Source organism: Pezoporus wallicus, unplaced genomic scaffold (assembly GCF_028554395.1).
Source record: "Pezoporus wallicus isolate ANWC-B61680 ecotype Strahan unplaced genomic scaffold, APGP_CSIRO_Pwel_v1 contig_5787, whole genome shotgun sequence".
NCBI lineage: Eukaryota > Metazoa > Chordata > Aves > Psittaciformes > Psittacidae > Pezoporus > Pezoporus wallicus.
Window position 1 is genome coordinate 947,398 of NW_026637253.1, and position 21,586 is coordinate 968,983.

The 21,586-nt window shown below is 42.9% G+C and overlaps 2 protein-coding genes across 6 annotated transcripts in view; both read left to right on the plus strand.

Moving 5' to 3' along the window:
- Positions 1–1,187, plus strand: part of GABRA5 (gamma-aminobutyric acid type A receptor subunit alpha5) — a 55,647-nt gene extending 54,460 nt beyond the window's left edge. For all 4 annotated transcript variants that reach the window (XM_057404465.1, XM_057404467.1, XM_057404466.1 and 1 more), the window contains exon 10: positions 184–1,187. In XM_057404465.1, coding sequence (XP_057260448.1) covers positions 184–474 — 291 coding nt within the window. In that variant the 3' untranslated portion in view covers positions 475–1,187. The remainder of the gene's footprint in view (positions 1–183) is intronic.
- Positions 1,188–8,833: 7,646 nt separating this feature from the next.
- GABRG3 (gamma-aminobutyric acid type A receptor subunit gamma3) overlaps positions 8,834–21,586 on the plus strand; it is a 335,383-nt gene continuing 322,630 nt past the window's right edge. For both annotated transcript variants that reach the window (XM_057404470.1, XM_057404471.1), the window contains exons 1-2: positions 8,834–9,077; positions 12,433–12,581. In XM_057404470.1, coding sequence (XP_057260453.1) covers positions 9,016–9,077; positions 12,433–12,581 — 211 coding nt within the window. In that variant the 5' untranslated portion in view covers positions 8,834–9,015. The remainder of the gene's footprint in view (positions 9,078–12,432; positions 12,582–21,586) is intronic.

Below are 21,586 nucleotides of genomic sequence, written 5' to 3' on the forward strand. Positions count from 1 at the left end.
GTCAGGGAAAGTTTAACCTGAGTAAGGCTATAAAATCAAGGCAGAAACAGCTGTTCAGTAGTCGGAGTAGCCAAGAGATCTGTTAGCATGATTGATTATGGTACTTAGATTTTTGGGTTAGTAACTTGAGAGTGTTTCCACTTTTTGTTCCTGTGGTCTAACATTTTGTTCTTTACACTGCAGAAAAGGTTGGGAAGTAAATCAACCAATACTTACACCACTGGGAAGCTGACCCCTGCACCAAACATGCCAAAGGACTCAGCCCCATCTGTCATCTCAAACACTGTATCTGCTTCAGTGAAGTCCTCAGAAGAAAAACCTGCTGAAAGCAAAAAGACTTACAACAGCATCAGTAAGATTGACAAAATGTCACGGATAATTTTTCCAGTGCTGTTTGGAACTTTTAACTTGGTTTACTGGGCCACATATTTGAATAGGGAGCCTGTTATTAAAGGTGCCAATTCTCCAAAATAAACTGAAGGACTCTAAAGCCACATGTGAGCCATACTTACAAAGCAGATGCTACCAAGGAAAATTTGAGATCCAGACAACTTTCTACATTTGGGCAATATACTTCAGGAAGTTTTTTGCATGTTTAATAATATGTACAAATAATATTGCCTTGATTGTTTCTACATGTAACCTCAGATGTTTCGGAGATGGTTATATTACTTACAGCAACAGATCTTTATAAAAGATCAGAAGACATTGAACATGGCTTCTTTGCTGCTGAGTATCTTGCATTGATAGTTTACAAATAAATAAGTTATATTTTTTAACTGTTCAAGTGTACTACATATCGTGGTTTTTATACTTCAGATGTACAGTCATACAAATATAGGCTTAACCTATATTTTACAGAAGAGCTCCACTATTGTCATCTGATAAGTTACTGAGTAACGCCAGTTGTAAATGTGTCAAATTATTAAATGTAGGGCTATGTCTGAGCACCTTTACTGGTGATAGATAGTGCATTACTCCACAGATAAAACTGCTCAGCCCAATTTTCATTGGAAGTTAACACACTGCAGTAAATCCTGATGGGGCTATGCTGATTTTCACTGCTTGATCCTCCAGCTTGCAGTGAAGTAACATGGGGAGCAGGATGCTACTTGTGTAAATAAAGGTGGTGGAATCTTGCCTTTAAAAGAAAATATGAGGTTTGTTTGGATTTTGCATTCCAAGGAATTTTCTTGGATGATTCTCGGTATTTATTCCAATTAGAGATATATTGCATGAAATTAACATAGATTAGGAACTTACTTGTGCAAATAAAACTTTTAACAAAAGCAGTAGACATTTTTATTAGAGTGAAGTAAATGACCTTTGGACATTTTCCCAAGAAGAAGATTGCGTTATATTAGCAGAGATAAACAGTAAAGAATTACAGTAATTCTACAATAATTATTACTTGTTTCCCACAGTGAAAACCAATCAGCCAACACTAAGAAGTGTGATCAAAAAGATGTGCTTCATGACAGCAAGGTGTTTCAGTGACAATATTGACAGAAAGGTCTTTGTACTGTCCATCTGAAACTTTTCTATAAAATGCCTTGCTGCTGCCAATGTGTTTTGCTTTCACAATGAATGAGAACATGCAATCTCAGTTTTCAGCTCTTTCCTCCTTGGCATCCATTCCTTGTTCCAGAAGCTTTTGTAATTTAATCTTAATGTTTAAATAAAAAATGCATTCAATATTTGATTGCAAAATGTCTTTTTTATACTGGTTATCTTTTTACAGAGACCAAAAAATTATGACAAGAGTAAGGGTATTAATTTGAAAGCACACATGCACACACCCAGTCACATTGGTGAGAATGATGTGTCCTCAGTGTTGCCCAGAAAGGTATATACCGAGTGATGACACTGAGTTGAGATGTTTCAGAATTAAGTGCTATCTAGCTTTGGCGCATCAGCCCCGTGTTCTGTCTGGGGTGGAGATGAGAGTTCATGCTTCACTTTGAGGTGAGAATATGGTCTAAGACTGGGGAGCTGTCTGGGCTTCTTGTGTGTCTTCTCTTCCACCTCCTTCATTCTTAAACACTGCCAAGAAAAAAGTCTCACACATCCACTCCTTTTTCTGCTTTTTGTTTGATCCTTTGGGATTAGAAATTTGCAAGCAGGGAATGAGCAAACAGCTGCATGGTTCTGAGTTACCGTCTGGGCTTAAACCACAACGGTTCTTTGTGGCACCCAACTTGGTGCCAATCAGAAGGTAAACACCATAGGCTGAGATAAGGATAATTTAATAATTGTTTTTCTGTTCTTTGCTTAATTTGTTTACGCCCAAGTCTGACTCTTACCCTGAATGGCTCAGCATCATTTTCTGGTTTTCATTGCAGCACTCAGTGCTAGGACCTCTAAATCTGACCTATTTTACGCAAGTGGAAAGTCTCCTTGTCATCACTGAATATGGAACTACCTGCAAATAGTAGAGTTGCATAGTCACAGGATCAAGCCCTTTGCTTTATCTTAGCAAACAATTTATCAATTTACCTGGTGTGTAGAGCACCTGATAATTACCTGCCTAAGACACTGGCACCACAGACATTCTATGCATAGATCACTTCCAGTTGCATTGGCTGTCCCTTTCTCTGTTAGAAGGTAAAGACAGAAAATAATGATTAGAGTTCATTCTGTTATCACAGATTTGCTAAATCAGGATGAAGTTTCGTGCAGAAATGTTTCTCAAAGAAAGCCACACACTCCTAATCCTCGCTGAGAACTGAAATGATAGAAGAAACCATCTCACACGGTGTGCTCCTGCCTGAACCACAGGTGCTGTCCCATAGTTTGGGAGATGCTTCAATAAGCCGACTGATTCCTGGCTGGAGTACTTAAATGATGCTGCCTCGCACTATGCAACACCTAACAGTTTAAATCTCTTTTCAGTCAGTGGAATTGTGTGTGGGAGACCATTACTCACTGATGGCATCTGAACTGTGGGAGATGGGAGCATTTTCCAGATCCTGGCTCAAAGTAAACACCTTTGCCTTCTCCTGCTCCATGTGGGGGCAGTATCTGGATGTGCATTAGCCTTCTCTGCTTTTCCTTGGAAGGAACTTGGGCCTTCAGGAGTGGTGTGAGCTGTGTCACTGTTCCCAGTATGGGTGAGCTGGGATGCTGTGGAGCACCTTGGGCCTTCAGGAGTAGTGTGAGCTGTGTCACTGCCCCCAGTACGGTGAGCTGGGACCCTGTGGAGCGCATCTACTTCACAGCTTAGTGATGGCCAAAGAAAATAACAAATAGGAATTGCCTGTCACTGTTTTTTCCTCCAAACTTTCATGAAAAAAAAAAAGAGTTGAAAAGTGGATTACAACTATTAAGCACTGGAGAGTAAGCGTGTGCAGTTCTACTGCCAATTTTCCTCACTTGCACCCATTAAGAATGAAAGAACAAGTCAAATACAATGGAAAAGGGGTTTTATTTCTGGTATTTGAGTGGTCCCAGCTTACTCCAAGGATGAATTTAGGCAACAACGTATTTTTTAAAGCTCACCCTTCTTTTGTTATCTGTGTTCTGCTTTTTCCTAAATGGAATATACCCTCTGTGGAATAACTAAACATATATGTACAAAACTGAGAAGAAATGATTTTATGAAATAATGTCATATCTCAAAAATTCTTGCTCAACATCTAAGTTAAACTTTCAAGAAAACTGAATGAAGCTGCCTTGCTACTCAGTTTATGCAGACAAGATGAATGTAGCAGTTGCACAGATATTTGTTTTTTAAATGTGGAAATAATGTTATTTGTAATAAGGATATATTTACCCTGACACCCTTGCTCCTCAGTTTGGAGTTGGCACTGAAATGTTCAGAGGAACCTAAACTATTCTAAAGGAGTATTTGATCAAATTGCTTGAAATCTTTCTGACTTTTAACTTGGTTTTATATCACTACAAACAAATATGGCCATCACACAGTGACAGTCTCAAATGACATCCTCACCTTACCAATTTTCCATCTTCTGTTTTGTTAAGGACATTTGTTCAACTTTGAGAAAGAAAGAATGGAAGATATATTTTATGAAGCCCAAAGGAGTTCTGAAGGATCTTTCTAGGTTTACCACTACTATAGATTCTGTACTGCATTATTTGCCTTCTCATTGCTATCCTCAAAAGCAATTATCACTTCTCGCAGTCATGTCTTAGAAGTTGCTGCTTAAATTCATCCTGGCTATAAAAAAAAACATAAGTGAAAAGGAAGTTAAGAATGTTGGTTGAAGGTACGAACTCATTTCAGTTAGGTGAATTTGGAGAGGTTTTAAGAAATACTGATACATTGCAATGCACTGGACTGACAACAATAGGTTGCATTTGTAGGTGGGAATATTTTATGTACTACACATAGGACAAAAACAACTGCATAATTTGTCACATGTATAGCAAATGCAGAAACTGGCCACCCACAGCAGTCTTGCCCTCAGTGGATTCTTTTGGTGCAGGCTGGTGTTACTGACATCCTCAGAAGAATTCCTCAGTGGATATCCATTCCCAGAGGTCCATGCCTGCCTGCCCTTAATGCCAGCAAGTGTATGGGAATCTGTTGAAGAGCTGCGGCACAGTAGCATCAGGAAGGGGTTCTCCATATCCTGCCTGTGGGCCAAGACAGCAGCCAGCCCTGTGCTGAAGGACAGAGCTGAGGGCATACAGAAAAGTGTCTGGACCTCTGAGCTTCCACTTCCCACCTCAAGGCAGGTTTAATTATTTGTACAAAGCACAATGCCTCCAGCACAAGCAACAGAGACCTTCAGCCAGAGTGAACTGGCTCTCGTCTCTAATAAATCACTAATAAGCCTCCAGCTGGAGGAATCCAATAGCTGCAGGAGACAGGTTTCGGCCCCCTCCCTGTTTGTCTCAGAGCAGCCCCAGTTCCCTCATGTCTTGCTTGTGGTGTAGCTGGAAGCCTCAGTCACTGGGATGCCAGGAAAGCCAGCAGTGGGGGCTCTCCTTCTACATTTAATTGCAGAAAAGTTCAGGTGGCCAATTTCTGGAACCCATTAAGTGCTAGAAAGGAGGCATCCAGTTCTAGGAAGCGAGACACTTGATCTATGAGCCCCCTTCCCTCCTTCTGCATTTCCCCCCTTATTTATGCTAACTAGCTTTCTGCACAGCTGCTTTGAGAGGTTCATTCTTCCCCCCCCTGCATAAGAAAGACCGCAAAAGTATCCTTTTGCTATCTCTCTGGTTGAAAAGATATTTGCCCTCTGTAAAAATGCCATGAAAGGTCAGTTAAAATGTGGCTTTGTTTTTATTATGCAGATAATATAAGTACTTTACTATCATTAGAGAGTATTATAAAATGTTCTTTCATGAAAATGGGCGCTGGATAATTGTAGCATAGAAACACAGAAGGGTTTGGGTTGGAAGGGACCTTAAAGATCATCTAGCTTCAATCCCCCTGCCATGGGCAGGGACACCTTCCACTAGACCAGGTTGCTCAAAGCCCTGTCCAACCTGGCCTTGAACACTGCCAGGGATGGGGCAGCCAAAGCTTCTCTGGGCAACGTGCTCAGTGCCTCACCACCCTCATAATGAAAATATTTTTTTTCCCGATATCTAATCATGATCCCTACTTGAATACACAATTTGAAAATGCTTAGCAAAGGCAGAGCATCTTGAAAGTAACAGAAAAGCATGTGATAATGAAAAGTAGAAATGACCAAGGGAAGAGCTATAATAAAAAGTGGTGATGAAGTAGTCCTACAAATAACCCACGCAAGACAACAAAGAAAATATTAAACCTCACTTATTCTTTTTCCTTACAGCCCATGGAGAGGGAGGCAACAATTAATGAACCATAAAGCTCAACTCGAGCCTTGGGGCTTGCTGTCAGCCTGCAAGAAAAGAGTAGAGCTGTCAATGTAACACCGTGAGGGTTTTCCAGGGTGGGTGGCTTGATGACCACGTACAGCACTGGTAACTGCACACGGACTCCTAACAGGGGTGTCACTGAGGGCTCTGCGGCTGCTTGCACGCAGCCCGCGGGGCAACCCACGTCCGTTTCGCCGCTCCGCGCTTCCCGAAGCTGCCGCCAGAGGATCCCGCCGCCGTGCCCGGAGATGGCGGAGGCTGGTGGGATTGGCGGGCGCAGAAGGGGCGGGGCGGCGCCGCCGCCGCTACGGGGAAGCCGCTGTCGGCCCGGAGGGAGGGGAGCGGAGGTCCTCAAACGTTTGCGGAGGGCTGGCGAAGGTGGGGCTCCACGGCCAGAGGGGTGGCTCTGGACTAGGCTCGCCGTCCTCCGTTTGCAAACAGCCGCCGGTTTGTCTTTTCTCCAGGGAATTCTGCCCTATTTACACCGACCGCCCGGGTAGTGGCAGAGGGGAAGCGGCCTCGACCCCCCAACCCCTCCCCGAGCCGCTCTTGGCAGAGCACCCCTGGCCCGCGCCGCCCGCTGCCGCTGCAGCATTTCCCCGGAAGTTGGTTCTGCTGGGCTCGGCTTTTATTTATTTAAACCGGAGTGTGTGCGAATACACACCTTTTTCCGTACGTGGCCAGCGCGGGGGTAGTCGGCGATGGCAAAGAGTCTCTACCTGCGTAGAGCGCTTCCCGTCCTTGCTTTATAAACGGTCAAGCACTGCGAGCCGGGACGTGGATAGGGCCACCCCGGAGCCTTGAGTGGTGTTTCCATAACCACCAGACTTCAGGAAACCTTCGGGTACCTGAAAACGCTCCTGGCCGCAGGGAGCAGCGAGCTCGGTGCCGCCGGGACCCACCAGTCCGGACCCTGGCCCTAGCCGGAGCTTCTCCCGTAGCTGCGGGGAGGCTGCTCCTCCGCTCGCCCCGTCCAGCCTCCCGCTCGCCCCAGCAGCGCTGGTGTTTCTGCAAAGTTCGCATCAGCGGTTCGCGGTGCTGCTTAGCCGGCCGCGCCTGAGTAAAGGCGCGCTTCCACATAGCTATTTCTGGTGAAATCCAGGCAACCTCCGAGTTCCTGCAGTCCCCTCGCTTCACCTTTCCTTCTCCTTTCCCTTCCCTTCTTCCTCCCTTTTTTACTTTCCCTTCCTTTCCTTATTTTCTCAAGGCAGCAGGCGTTCTGGAGTCACCTGCACTGTTCTGGCGCTGGAAAAGAGCCAAAGTCTTGTAACAAGTGATTATTAGCAATTCACGGTAACTGCAGTTAGCCAAAGCCAACACGAGAGAACTGCTGTATAATCTAGTGCAGAGACGTTTACGTTGAAAACTAAAAATCCTGAAGTGCATGACTGGGAATTAACTGCCTTACTCAGAACGGATTTTCCCTAAGGTGTCTCATTCCTTCAATAAATAACTTCAGGAACAGAACTCTCTCCAACCAGCTCTTCTAGGCATCATGTAGGAGTTATGCTAAAAGCAAAATTGCATCTTCCAGCAGAACTTTTTTTTTTTTCTCTTAATGCAATATCATAACTAAAACCGGCTGCCCCAAAAGCTGGAAATTATGTCTAAGGGAGGAGGAAGCAAAGGTTTACGCTTCCGAGACTCCTGATCACACTAAAACGATCACTCGTTGTACCTCTAGCAGAGCTTTTAATTTCCAGATTACCGTCATGTAACTGAGATTCTGTCATTTCCCATTCTGAAAGCAAAGGGGAATATTCATATCACCCCGATGCCTGGTGCAAAGCTCCACACACCTGGGGAGAACTGAAGTCACTAAAAATCACATCTGTAGTGTTCTTAGTGAAGTAGAAAAACACACGGTGTCCAGACCCAAACTACTCTAGCCCTGAATACACTTGGCTGCTGTCACATTTCCGAATTCCCACAGCAGAAAATCCTCATTTATTCTGAAGTTCCAAATATACACATAAATCCAGGTAGCTCGGTCCACCGCATCTCTCTCTCTTGCATATACATGTTGCAGGCATGCTGTATGCTTATCTATGTGTGTCCATGCATTTGTATAGTGCATGCAGACTTCTACATACATACATACATACAGGTAGATACAGAGGCATGGTACAAAGGCTCTGAGTTGTGTATGTCTGTCTTGTCTGTAGAAGATTGTGCTGTAGGTCCCCCTCTGTAGCTGCCCCGATTACATGGATCTACACCTATATGTACATCGGGATGCCGGTGGTTCCGACCACCCCGAGACCAGAAACAACGCCGACCCTTCTCCCTCCGTCTGAGGAGAGGCCCTCCAGTGCCCGGGGTGGGGGGGCATTCTGCAAGTGAGTACGGGGATTGGGGGTGGGGGAACCCCTCCGAAACAGTGGGGGGATGCTGCCGCCAGGCGCCGAAGCCCCCTCAGAGTCTCCCCCTCAGGGGGCATCGGGCTGGGCTGATGTCCGGGCTGGCTGCGGCTGGCGAGTTCGCTGCTTCCCCTCTCCCGATTGCGTGTGTGCGCCGGCGGGGGGGGGGCAGGGTTCACTTCCCGGCTCCCCCCCATCCCTTGCCTGCGAGGAGGGTACCTGTTGGGCAGGGAGCGGGGGACGCGGTGCTCCCCGATGCGGAGCGGCCCCCGGCAGCACTCCGGTGCCGCGCTGCGGGGCTGGCGCTCCGCGGGGGGGGGCGAGCTGCCCCCCTTTCCCACGCCCCAGCCCGCCCTCCTCCCGGCCGGGCCCGGCGGGGCCCGGGCTCTGCCGCGCTGTGCAGAGCCCGGGGGGGGGCACGGCCAGCTCCAACCGAGGGGCGGGAGAGGCCGCGCGGCTGCTCTCGGCAACCGGCCGCCGGGAAGGAAGCGGGAAGCTCTTAGCTCGGTATCCGCTGAGCACCTGTCAGCGCGTGGAGCCTGATTTACACCCTGGTTTAAACCCTGGCAGCCGCCCCGCTGGGGATCTCCCCCTCGGAACACTTCTTTTTGTGTTGGTTTTTCTTTTTTTTTTTTTTTTTTTCCTTCCCTTTTCTCCTCCCCCCTCCCTTCCTGGAGCGGTGTGAAAGGGGGTATTTTCTTCAGGGTATAAAACTGAGAATACCGAGGAAGAGAGGCTAAGAGCTTCACCTCATTGCCTCATTCTGTCTTTCACATGAACATTCTCTACAACGTTTCCTTCGTCCTGCCGTACCTCTCACCTGGCCAGCGTTGCCCGGATCATGTCCGCTAAACCCGCTAAGCTCCTGCCGGTTTTCTTCCTCCTCTCAGTGTTTCACGCCTGGTAAGTCTGCAGCCCCTCGCCTCCTCCACCCTCGCTTCTAGCTCCGGGGCTTGCGGGATGGAATCCCGCTCGCCGGAGTTTGCCAAATACTCGGTGCCCGAGAAGGATCGCAGGCTCTTCCTTTCCCCCCACGCCGTGACAGGGCTTCATTCCTCTGCTCCCTCCCCGGACCCGCCTGGCTCCCTTGACAGCCGCAGCCCGCCTACCTGCACGGTGGCCCCGCCGCTGCCCCTCCCGGCCTGGCGTGAAGCCGGAGGTCGCCCAGGAGCCCTCTGTCCCCAGCCAGACCGGCAAAAAGTTTTCCGCGCTCCGGCGGCTGCCAGGGTCTGCAGACGGCGGGACGGCGGCCGCCGCTGCCCGGGCTGCCCTCGGCGCCGAGCAGCCGGCAGCCCCGGCTTCCCTCTGTGCCCCAGCCGCGGGGGCTCCGTTGACGGGGCCATCGTAAGGACGGAAAGGGCAGCCGCGGCAGCATGAGTCCCTGGGGGTGCCCTGTTTCTGGGGGGCGGGCGGTGTTAACTGCCGAGAAAAGGGACCGGGAGAAGCGTATGTGACGTGCCGGGCCAGGGAATCCCTGGCCCCTGTCTCAGGAGAGGAAAGGGTTCCTTCGGCGGAGCTCCGGCAGCGGCGGGCGGTGAGGGGCCGGGCCGGGACAGCCGGCGGCGGCGGCCGTGATCTTTGGGTTTAGGCTAGCATTCGGTCTCCGTGGTTGTCCAGGATACTAGGAAGGGCCCCTGCCTCACGACCCATGCGAATGGGTCACCTTAGTTCCCCCCCGTAGGATCTGCCAACAGACTTGCAAGCGTTCTCAGTGGCCCTTCTCTTCTTTTCCCTTCTCTGTTTATTCATTCATCATGATCTCAGCAGCCTGCCCCACACTGGAGTAGCAGCTCTTCTCCAGATCCTCAAAGGAACTAGAGGCTGCTTTATGCCAACCCCCAGAGCAGGTCCGAGACACACATGTTGCGGGAAATAAACCCTTTCCCCATAGCCTCTCAGGGTTTTCCAGTCTTTCTCCTTTTTCACTGTCTCCTCAGAGGACCAAAAGTAGTGGCCTCTGAGGAGTTTGGGGAAGGTACTCAGCCTTTCTTCCTCCCCAGTTTGAGAATGGCCTGCCGTTATCCCACACTTGTTTCTGTGGATAGCAGGAACGTGATGGGAATTGGCAGTCACTAGTAAGTTTACAAGTGAAAAATGCAACCTCACGTACCTTCAAGGAGCTTAATTGTGCAGAGTCAGGCAAGGGAAGAGTAATAACAAACTTACAGAAAACAAAACACCTTGAAAAAAATACGTGCAGTGTGTTAGTCAGATCCACTGTGAAACCTCTCCCACCCCCAGTCTTAATCTAGAAGGTAGGTAGGATTTTACATAGTTTGGAAGTACTTTCTAGGAAAGGAGCTGCTAGAGTCAGGGTGTTCAAAAGATCTGCCAGTGCTTAGGCTGTTGCGAATGACTGTTTTTAAAGGAGTGGCTCCCAGAAATGGGAATCATGATCCTGCCTGAACTCAGTTCTCATTTCCACATGCAGTCTAAATGCCTTCAGTAAAGTTGTGGGTGCAGCAGAAAAAAACGACGTGCGTTTTGTGCTGCTTTTCCACCGGTTATTCGGTACCACTGCAGCGTTTCAGCTCTGAAATACCATGTATGTTTGGAGACGGTGCCTCCTTGGAGAATGGTTCTGTAACTACAGCATTAAGGCACAGATCCCAGCGTTAAGATCCCAGGAATCGGAGGGAGGAAAGCACAACAAAAAAAAAACCTCAAACACAAACAGAACAAACCAAACCAAAATCCAAACTCCCAAAATCCTATTGGGGATTTAAAAAACTCATTGGGTCAATTATACAAAAAAGTTCAAGTTTTTACAAAATACAGCTTATGGAGAAGGAATGGTCATCTATTCAAAATTTCCCTTAAGTTTTCTCTACTTTCGTAACTTGGTTGTATGAATTGTCTCTGTAGAAAATCCTCGGGGGTTAGGTTTCAAAATTATTTTAATGTCGAAATTTTATCGTGAGCACTTTTAATTTGTGAGGTAGTGTTAAATGATTCATGGCTAATCCTTAGGGGCATATTGGCTGTAGAGCAGTTCCGATTAAAAGTTTCATTAAATGCTCAAATGGTGGTCCACAAGCAATGTTAAGAGTCAGTGATGCTCTGTGATTAAATTTTTATACTTGTATTCATATTTTTTTTCTGTTCCTGCAGAGTGCCCATCAGGTTTTCTGGACATCTGAGACTTTTTAAGGAGAGGGAGAGAGAGAAAAAGGAGGTTGCTCTGATGCATGTAGCACATGCCATGAATAAGCAAGGCTGGTGCCTCTGACTCTCCATTGCTTTGCACTTTGCTTAATTATTGACATTTGTGTAAAAAGGTTGCAAAATGATACTGTGTCGCCAGGGCAATGATTACTGGCTCATAATCACTGCTGTAGGTTCCACCAGAGAGGTTATCTGTTCTCCTGATAACTTTATCTCAGTTTAACTGTCATAGATTTTCTCCAGTGAGAGACATCAAGCAGATTTGGTTTCCAAGATACCAAAAGATACATCTTCAAATCAACATTTTACTGTTTAGGCGTAAAAAAACGCACAAATGAAATTAGCCTTGTGTGAAAACAGCTCTAGCTGTGATTTCTGGGCAAACTAGTTCACCAAATCTGTGTTAGCATACTCTTAAAATAAAAATAATCCACCTATGAAGGAAAAGAAGTCTCAACTCTTTGGGTAGTACCATTTTTTTTTTAAAATGTCACTGAAGCCACAGGGAAATTCAGTTCAATTTATGCAATGTATTTGTGTGCTTGTGATAATCCATCTTCAATTCTAGGAGCAAGCTCTTAATTCTAAGCCTTGTAATGCATTAAACTCTAAAATTCAGGCACTGAGAATATTATAATTTATTAATAGGATAAAATGATCAGGAAGTATTAAAAGATCTGAATTTTTAATACTCTTATTAGCCTTTGTGCAAGAGATGGATCAGTTGCCTTGATGTATTAATAAAATAATACTGCAGATGTTCACTCTTCATAAGAGTGTATTGTAAACTAACGAGTTGGGATAGCTTGGTTAAAATACAGGATATATAATATTACTCCCATAGCTGTATTAACTCATGTTTTGAGAGACTGGCAGAAGACTATGTATAAACAATTCTCAGTCGTGGCCCATTGACAGATTCTCAACGATTGTTAATGGGAGCATCCTGTGGCAAAAACAGCCTAAGGCTGGGTAGAGGCAAGACCAAGGGAGAGATCTAATACTTCTTAAGCTATGTGTGGAGATTTAGCCAGAATGTAAAATTCAGATTTTAGTTACATGAAGTAACATCTATTTGTTTGATTTATTGCAGTTCTAGAAAGGTTGAAGAGGATGAATATGAAGATGGAACAACTAACCAAAAATGGGTTTTAGCTCCAAAAACACAAGACACAGATGTGACTCTCATACTAAACAAGCTGTTGAGAGAGTATGACAAAAAGCTGCGGCCAGATATTGGAAGTAAGTACTACTTTTTGCACAAGTGCAGAGAAGCATCATTATGTACAGAAAAGACATTATGTTATACTTTGGTTAGTGTGCACAAATGGCTGGGAAAGTAGTTGATACACTTACTAAGTGATCCCTTTGGGTCAGTTTAGAGGGAAGTAAGAGCCATCTGTATATGTTCACCATTACAGTTATTAGTGTCTCATAGCTATACAGTAATGCAGCAGTTCCAGAAAAGAAACAAAGCCAAAACCCATGCTGTGTTGTGAAAGAAAGTGTTCTTGTTTTGGTTTAGTTTGTTGTTTTTTTTTCAGAGCTATTACTTTGATTTTTCATGGTATTTACAAAGATCATATTTGATAAGTATGTCTGTTTTTAACACAGTCACATCTCTTAATTTCTCTTACTGAATTTAGCTGATCTTTAATATCTGATGGAGAAGTGCTTTAATGCAGTACCCCACCCATATCAACATCTGGAAGACATTCTCAAACACGTTTTTTATTTGACTTTGTTCACAATGTCCTCAGATCACTGACTTCAGGCAGAGTAAATTACGTTATGTCTATGTGGGGCAAAGTAATCATGTCAGTTGGCCTAAAATCAAGTAGAGGTCAGAAAAATATCTTGCATCACTGGAAAATTGTTACCAATATAATTCCTTTTGTTTCTGCACAAAATTTCATAAATCCTGTTTTAAAGAAAGGAGTTAAATTACACAGCTCCTCATATATTGTACCAAAAAGCGATTTTACAGTTCTTAACTACATCTGTCTATTTCTATCACTCATCTCTGTCCTAGGCCATTTTTCTAGGCCTGATAGGATTTGATAGGAATCTGGCTATTTCAGAACCTGAGCAGAGTGTTGTTCACACACTAGAGAAGTTAGTTCACCTCTGCTTCCTTCACTGGTCCCACATCCCTCCTTTCATGCCTTTGATGCAGATGAATAACATTGCCCTTTTGAAGCTCAGGAGCAGCTGCATTTGTCAAGGAGAACACGAGGGGAATGTTAGAGAACCAGGCATTATATCTAGCTTCCCCGAATTGCTGGCCTGTAGCCTGCACATAAGCATATCTCCCTTTCCATCTGGGAGAAAGTTACTAGTTATCCTCCTAACTAGATGGTTGACTTGTCCTGGCAACTGAACTGTGTCCCTGCCCAGAAGATCCAAGTTGGATAAAGCAGAATGCATAGCAGTCAAAGCACTAAGAAAAAAAGTAGTGGATCAGGTAACATAGAACATACAGTAAGAAAATGCATGTTCTGGAATGAATAGAAAGCATGGAATGAACCAGTGGAGGAAGAGAGAGATAATTCTCAGGATCAAGCAGAAGTGCTGCCAGTAAAAGATGCTGAGGATTAAATCTAGGACTAACATGCAGTCAGTTACTCATTAGGACCTTTATATTTGTGCAGTGCTGCCTGTAAGGAAACTGTCTGCCCCACAGGACAGAAGACACCCACTGTTTCATGCCAGATTGATCTTCACTCAATTTTCTAATCCTTTCTTGCGAAGGCACTGTTTCTAACAGTGGATAACTTTAGCTATGCTCCTGAGGAAATGATCTTCTTTCTGAATGCTGACAGAAAGACCTAAGAAAATTCTGACTTCTTTGCTCTTTCAAAGGTTAGGATTTTGATTTTTAGATCACTCAGGAGCACACTTTTGCAAGCCAAAGGCTATTGAGAGGAAAAGACTGGCAAATAGAAGGTATTGAAGTGCATGCTAGCCTATGCAGTGACTTTTATGTGGTTTTTCATCCTTCCCAGGGCAGCTGATGTTTTGCCTAGCTAAGATGTGTGCAGCTACCACCTGTTGCTGTACAGGCATATTCTCAGTGCCCATTTGCTATAATACGGGCACTGAGTTCTTCAGTAAACATGTACCTCCAAGTCAGGAGTATAGCCACCATTGAATGAACTCCTATGAACACTGAGCCACCCTCCTTCCTCCTCCACCACCTTTTGGAACAAAGCAGTGTTCTACCAGGAGGGGAATGCCTCACTGCATCCCCTGTGGCCACACACTTGGCAGAGTTCTTGTCTCCATAAACATCACAGCTTGTGAGGTTTTTAATTTTAATGGTGACATTTGGCAGTTTTCCATTATGCTACAGAACATACCCACCTTTTTAGAATTAAGAAATAAAAAGAAGAAAAAGCACTGCACACTGAACAGCTTATACCAGTGTACTGATAAGATCAAAAAGAAAAGTGCTTTGAGGAGACAAAGCATATTTTCTACTTATGCTTTGCTAGTTACAGTTGTAGGTCTGAGAATTGTGGGCCTGTTGCATGGTGTAAAGGGCACTAGCTCCACAAAAGTAAACTCAGAATGAGTCTTAAAGGTCTTAAAATCTCTTCCATAGGCAGGTACTGTGGAGCTTGTTTCAAAGTCCTTTGGAGACTCGTTCAATGGATATGCAATATATTCTAAGCGCAACTTAGAAGAACTAAGGCTTACTACCCTCCAAGAGTGATTTTTATTTTTTTTGTACCCTCCTGTGTCACACTGGCTTAAGTCCTGATGTAGGAATAAGTTCTGGCTCTAAAATTTTACTTCCTCTTTATTGGTAAAATAAGAATAGAAATACTAGGCAAACCAAGAGGCCACAGAGTAGAATGATGATAATTACAGCTAAAAAATAATCTGTCTTATTTGGGTTCTGTTAACAAACCGGGTTTTTGTCATTGCTCAATTTGTAATTAACTGATTTAGAATTTAAGTTCCGTTAAAAAAAAACCAAACCCAAAATGCAACAAAACCAGTGAAGCAACCTACAAGTAAGTTAAATAGTACATGACAAAACATATTTCCTTCAAAGTCAGTTTACTTTAATGAAACCTTCCCTCTCGCCTTCCTTCATAGACAGCTTAGTTCACAGTGGAGTCCTGGAGAATAAAAGCTAGCTTTATTATCTTTATATGGAACATGGGTTTCCTGAGATAGAAAGCCTGTAACAGTGTATTCTTCCAAAGTAAAAGTTTTGCTAATCACTTTCCCTAAGTGAACTTTACATCTGAAAGTTAATACTTCAGATGACAGTTAACGCTATCATTTTCTTTCATTGTGAAAGTCATCTTACCCACCAAAAACTTTAATATGGGAGAGGTTTCTAAAGTGTGCTATTAGTAAAGGGAGAATAAAAATCTCATCCTAGACCAGGCTCAGAGCTGCAGTTCTCATTTGGAGCATGAAGAGCAGTAACTCTTAAGAGTTGCCTTTCATGGGTTTTGCTTACCTGAAAGAAAAGATCTATTTTTGTCGTGTTCATTAAGAAGCAATAACTACATGTAGGCCAAAATTTCAGTGATGACAAGGGAATAGTAATGTTAAGGTTTAGTTCATAAGCTGAGCTAAACTCCAAGCTTCCCTCTTTATCTCAACCTAATGTGAAAGAAAACATTTTATTTCACCCATATGTTTTGGAGAACAAAACTGTTCCCTGAACATCTCTAACAAGCAGTTACCCCAGCTCTTTCATTCCAATGGAAAAGATATTCAAAACCACACATACTGCAATCTGATCAGATACTCTCCTGTCTTCCTGGCCCTCTCCCCAGCTCCTAAAACACCTTCAGAACACAAGAGGACTAGAATAAGGAGTTACACACACACAGAGCTGCTGTCCACTAGCTTTCCACATGGTGTTCCTAATGTGAGAAGTGGTGTTAGGAAAGTGATAACTTTCTGATTTCGCACTTTTAAAAAATGCCTAAAAACATTTCTGCAGATTGTCTTAAGTTCTACTGAATCGTTCTGTTTTGTGTTTGTAATATAGTTACCTATAGGAACATTGTGATTTAAGAATTTAGCCTTTATGTTAGCATGGGTTGCTGCATTAGTTGAAATCAGATGCTGTGTTGCTTGAGGTCCTTGTGCTCTGTGACATAATTAGCCTTAGTCCTTACTCTCTAGAGCATAACCAAAGCGACTAGGGTCTGTTGTACATAGAATGAGTTATTTGACAAGCTGGCAAGGCAGCTTGGCAACAAAACTTAGGTTTAAGGTGACCTGAAGTAAATTGCCTTCATTATAATACTAAAAAACACACCCACAGATTGAGAAGACCCTTGCCCCGTGCAATCATAGTAACAGAAGAGAGTGATGCTGCAGATATTATAATTGTATGTAAATCACTAACCAATCATTGTAACTGGGAGAGTACTATCTTGTAATTTTTGTGTATAGGCAGAATGATGAAATCAGCACTGGGTGTGCTTGATTTGTGGAAATTGCCCCTAGCACCCAGCACTGCAATAAAGAAGTGCCTGCTTCTTTGCTACATTGGTGTTAAGGAGTTTTATTCTCCTGACTTTCAGTGACAACATCATAGGTAAAAAAACCCACAGAAGTTATTTCCCCTGCATTTCAGGCTGTACCAATGATCTTTACAGTTATAGTCTTTATAGTCTGCCAGGGAAGGTTTAATAGTTTCAGTTAATTTCTATTTCAGAGGCTGGAGCAAATAGTCCTGGTAAGAAAAAAAGCCAACCAGATAGGACTATACTGTAGTGTATGCAGACTACCCAGGGAAATTGAAGGTACAGTGTGGTCATAAATATTAGAAATAAAGCTAAAATAAGATAAAATCCAAACAAGAGAGAACTTCCTGTGCCTTAGAATTAGCTGACAGCAAGTTTTTCAATTGATATTTCTATTAATGGTCAACCAGAACTGAAAAGGCCAAATGTCGTATGGAAGTCTTGTTTAAATGTGGTAATTTATTATATTAATTTATTCTTCCTATGTTTTCTAGTACCTGGTTTTTAAGCTGCCTGCCTTCTTATTTAAAAAAAAAAAAAGTCAAGCTGACATTAAATCAGACTTGAGGCAAGAGCATTATGGGAGAGACAGAATAGGCATGAGTAATACGGATTTTACTGATAATATTCACTGAAAGGGTAGAAAAGAGTATGAAGATAATTTGTATTGCATGTTTACATCTCCTGCTTCTCAAATGTACCATTGTATTAGAGAAAGCTCTGAATTGCACATGATGAAGAAAGCTTCATCAGCTTGTCTTCTGAGGTGCCTTCCCACTCACGCCTGGTTTTCCCTCCTCTTTTTATTATCCTGCAGTAACTCTTGGGTTCCTCTTAGATCCTCTAGATTTATTTGATCCCACAACCTTTAGTGATCTCCTGTATTGTGTATTTATAAGTCCAGATACATTCACTTTGAAGTATGTATGTTTATACATATGTATATATATATCGGGAAGACCTTCACCCACACATTCTGAACAAGACTGTCATCTCCTGGGTCAATCACAAGCGACCGATGACGCAATAGCACAACAAGCGTCTAGGTGGGATACTTAGAGGCATTCAGTCATAAGCCCGCAGATGGTAGCCTCATGCCAGTGGCTCCTCAGCCAAGCGCATGCACCAGGGGTCTGAACCTGTGGTTCCTCTCATAATGAGCAGGTTTACTATTGCAATAACACATCATCAGTAGGGTAAAACTAACCTGTCTCACGACGGTCTAATCCCAGCTCACGTTCCCTATTAGTGGTTGAACGATCCAACACTTGGTGAATTCTGCTTCGCAATGATAAGAAGAGCCTGCTTGGGTAACTGCAGATCCAACCTTGCATGCAGGCGGACCAGCACATGGGTAGCTCGAGTTTGCTCAGGAGATGACAGTCTTGGTCGAACACTTCCTGATTGCCTAAGCACCCTTTTTTTCTGACCAGATTTGCATATCCCACGTGCCCTTGGTCATCATGCTTGTACTAAGCATAGTTAAAGCCCTTCCCAAATCTTCGCTCACGAAGCCAATCTATCAGTCAATCAGTATGTATATATATGCATATGCACACATATGTACGCCCCATAATTGAATGCCTATGCATCTTCTGACTCCACCAGTTTTAGATGTCTTGGGAGTTAATTTGGTTTCTTTTGTTTCCCAAGTATCTTTATAACCATTAGCCAAATTTCTGAAGAGGAGAGCAGTCTTAGAAATAGCTTTGTGGCTCTCAATACCTTGAATATGTTTGAACAAGTGTAGCTGGTAGAAATAGGTAGGCTTGTTTGTATCGGCAAACACAGGGGACTAAGATCTGTTTCAAACAATTTACTGTATTGGCTTGGTAGCATCAAACAGCAGGTTTGTTTTTTTTTCTTTTTTAAGCCGTTAAGTCATCTCTGCAACTAGATTAAGCAATTTCTTAGTGTATGGAGGGAGCAGATCTGTTGGATGAATGGGCACAACTTTTATTCTGTTGCATTTTAAAGGAGATGTTCATTTTCCAGCACAATCCTTAGGAAAACCCCGAGTTCTAAAGCAGTATCACAACCTTTCTTTTGTGCACCTGCCCTTCTAGCATGCCATGCAGAAATGAACCCTGAAGTGCACCATAGGCTATCCCTGTGGCTGTCAAGTAATTTTTGCTAGCTTCTGATTGCCACACCTGATACTCTTTAAATTAGCTCTAGCAAGGCTTCCTCGTATGTGGTGACAGAAGTTTGCTTATTGCCTCACAGTTGAAAATATTTCCCAGATCATAGTGCAGAGAAAGCTGTAAACTGTCATGCAAGACCAAATTACTACTTTCTGCTGTCTTTTTTTTAAAGCTAGCCTACAAAAGACTCTCTTGGACACCTTAAAACAGGAAGTAGTGAAAAGGACAGTTTTCATTTAGGGATTGTTTATAGACAGTTGTACTTGGAGAGCTAACCAGTGTGTAAATGTAGTATACAACAAGGAGAGAGTGAGTAACTTGTGTTTGTATTATGGCAGCACTCAGGAGGGGAAAGCTATGGTCCTGGATCCAACTTCTGTAGTATTGGACACTGTGGAAAATTGTGCAGATTTGTCTAACTTAGGTTTATGTGAAAGAAGAAAATCACATTGGTGAGGATGTTGTGGCTAAGACTCAGCTACGAAAAAAGGGCTGAATACTGTGGGAGCTCAGGAGCTGAAAAATATCATGAGGCAAAAAACTTTTTTTGAAAGTTTTGTTTTAGTTCAGCCATCAAACTAGAAATCCATTAGCTGTCCGTAAGTAAGTCAGTAAATATGAAGACTGTTTTAGTGTCAGTCATCTCCCATGCATTACAAATAAGCACACTTACACAAGGAGAGGAATATTCCTGATTAAAGGGCTGCTATTCAATGCAAAAAAGAGCAATCTCTATTCTAGGTGGGAGGATAGAAAGGGCTTCTTGATTGTCTGCAGGAGTTATAATTCTCAAGCATCTTCAGTAATGGATGCTTCCTTCTGCATCCTTTGCCATAAACATTTCTAGAATATTAATAGCAAGGCTAGTAAGTGAGGAGTAGAGTGGTCTCTGTCCACTCCAAAGTCCCAGTTTTAGATTTTGAAAACTGTGATCCATATATGAGTTTTAAAACATGACATAAATATATGTGTTGGTTGCACCTAATTCTTGCCTTGTGCCAGTGTAGTGCATCAGACATAGGGCCTTTTGAAATCTACTATGGGAACATTTCTGTGTAGGATAGACTGTCAACAGTGAGTTTTTTAATACCTATGTTGTGCTTTTCTAATCATTTAACCATGGAGCTTTCTGACCTGGTTTGGTTCATAGCTTCTCAACTGTCAAGGAAAACACCCTACTTTTTACTCATCCTTTTCTCAGGTAGAATTCTTACTGTGTCGTACTAAAAGAATGTAGAGAAATTTTATTCCAATGCAATGGAATGCAGAGAAATTACAGTCCAGTGCAATGACCCTGAAGCCATTCAATTTAATGTTTCTGCTTAAAAAGTAAAGATTGTGTTTGGTGTTTTTTTTTAAATATTACTTAATGGATTTGATTGTTTTGTTTTTTGGTTTTTTTTTTCAATTCTTGTTTCAGTTTTTCAGAACACCTAGTTTAAATCAATAGCTAGAAAGCAAAACTTTAATTTGAAGCTTAGAGTACTTCAATACATAGAAATATTTCAGTATTCAAACATTAGATTTTTTTGAAACTAATCTTATAATTTATTCCAAGTTGTACTTTTCTCTGCAGAAAAAACTGCTCTTTTGTCTCCTTCCTAATGTGCCTCTTGTATCTTTACAACACTTATGTCTTGCATGTAGACTATTCGGTTGACGAACACACTGGTTCTGTGTTGGAAAGAGAGGTCTTTCACCCAACTACTCAAGAGTAACGTCCCTTACAATACAAACTTCTCTTTGCTAATGCAAATAATACACTTACGGAGATAATTTAGAGTTACATTTCCTGACAACAATTACTTGCTGAAATGGCTTGATACAAGAGCAGATTGAATATTTTTCTTGAATGGCATTGTAGGTAGGAAAGTGTGATTGACAGTTAATGTTTGCCAGACTCTTCATCTACACTGTCAGACTCAAACTTATATGTAGCAGCTGCTAGTTCTTATTTTCTCTTTTTTTTTCTTTCCATAACTTCAGCTAAGAAATCTGAGAGAAGGCTGGGAGTATAGCATGCTATACAGGAGATGCCACAGATTGAAAGCTAGGTAACAGTAAGGAAAAGTCTGAAATATTAATTACATGAGAAAATCTCTTTTTTTTTTCTTGCCTTCCTTCTGTGATTACCTAGATTATTCTGTCTCTTCCAAGTGTAGATGTGTATCTAAAAGTATACATATATATATAATTTATTTTTATTTGTTTATTTAACTTAAAGAGGGTTCTGGGAAGTATTCTAAATTGGGCAGATATACAGTGCTACAGTTATCATTTTGAGGTTGCAGCATAAGCTAATTAATTATTGTCATCTTTAAACAAGGAAAACTTTCTGCACATATTGTTTTAAAATATTGTTGCACTTTTTTGCAGTTATATAGTTTTCTTACGACTGTTATTGTTCATCCAGACTTTGGTTGCTGGAATGCTACACTTTACAGGAGCAAATCCTATTATTTTTCAGTTGCATGATATCACCCCTCCTATGATTGTAAGTAAAACAAAAATGGAAACTTTAGGAATTGATTGTAAAACCAGCTTAACCATTAAAATCTGCAGTTTTTATTCTCCCAAAAATATAATACTGGAAAAATTACAG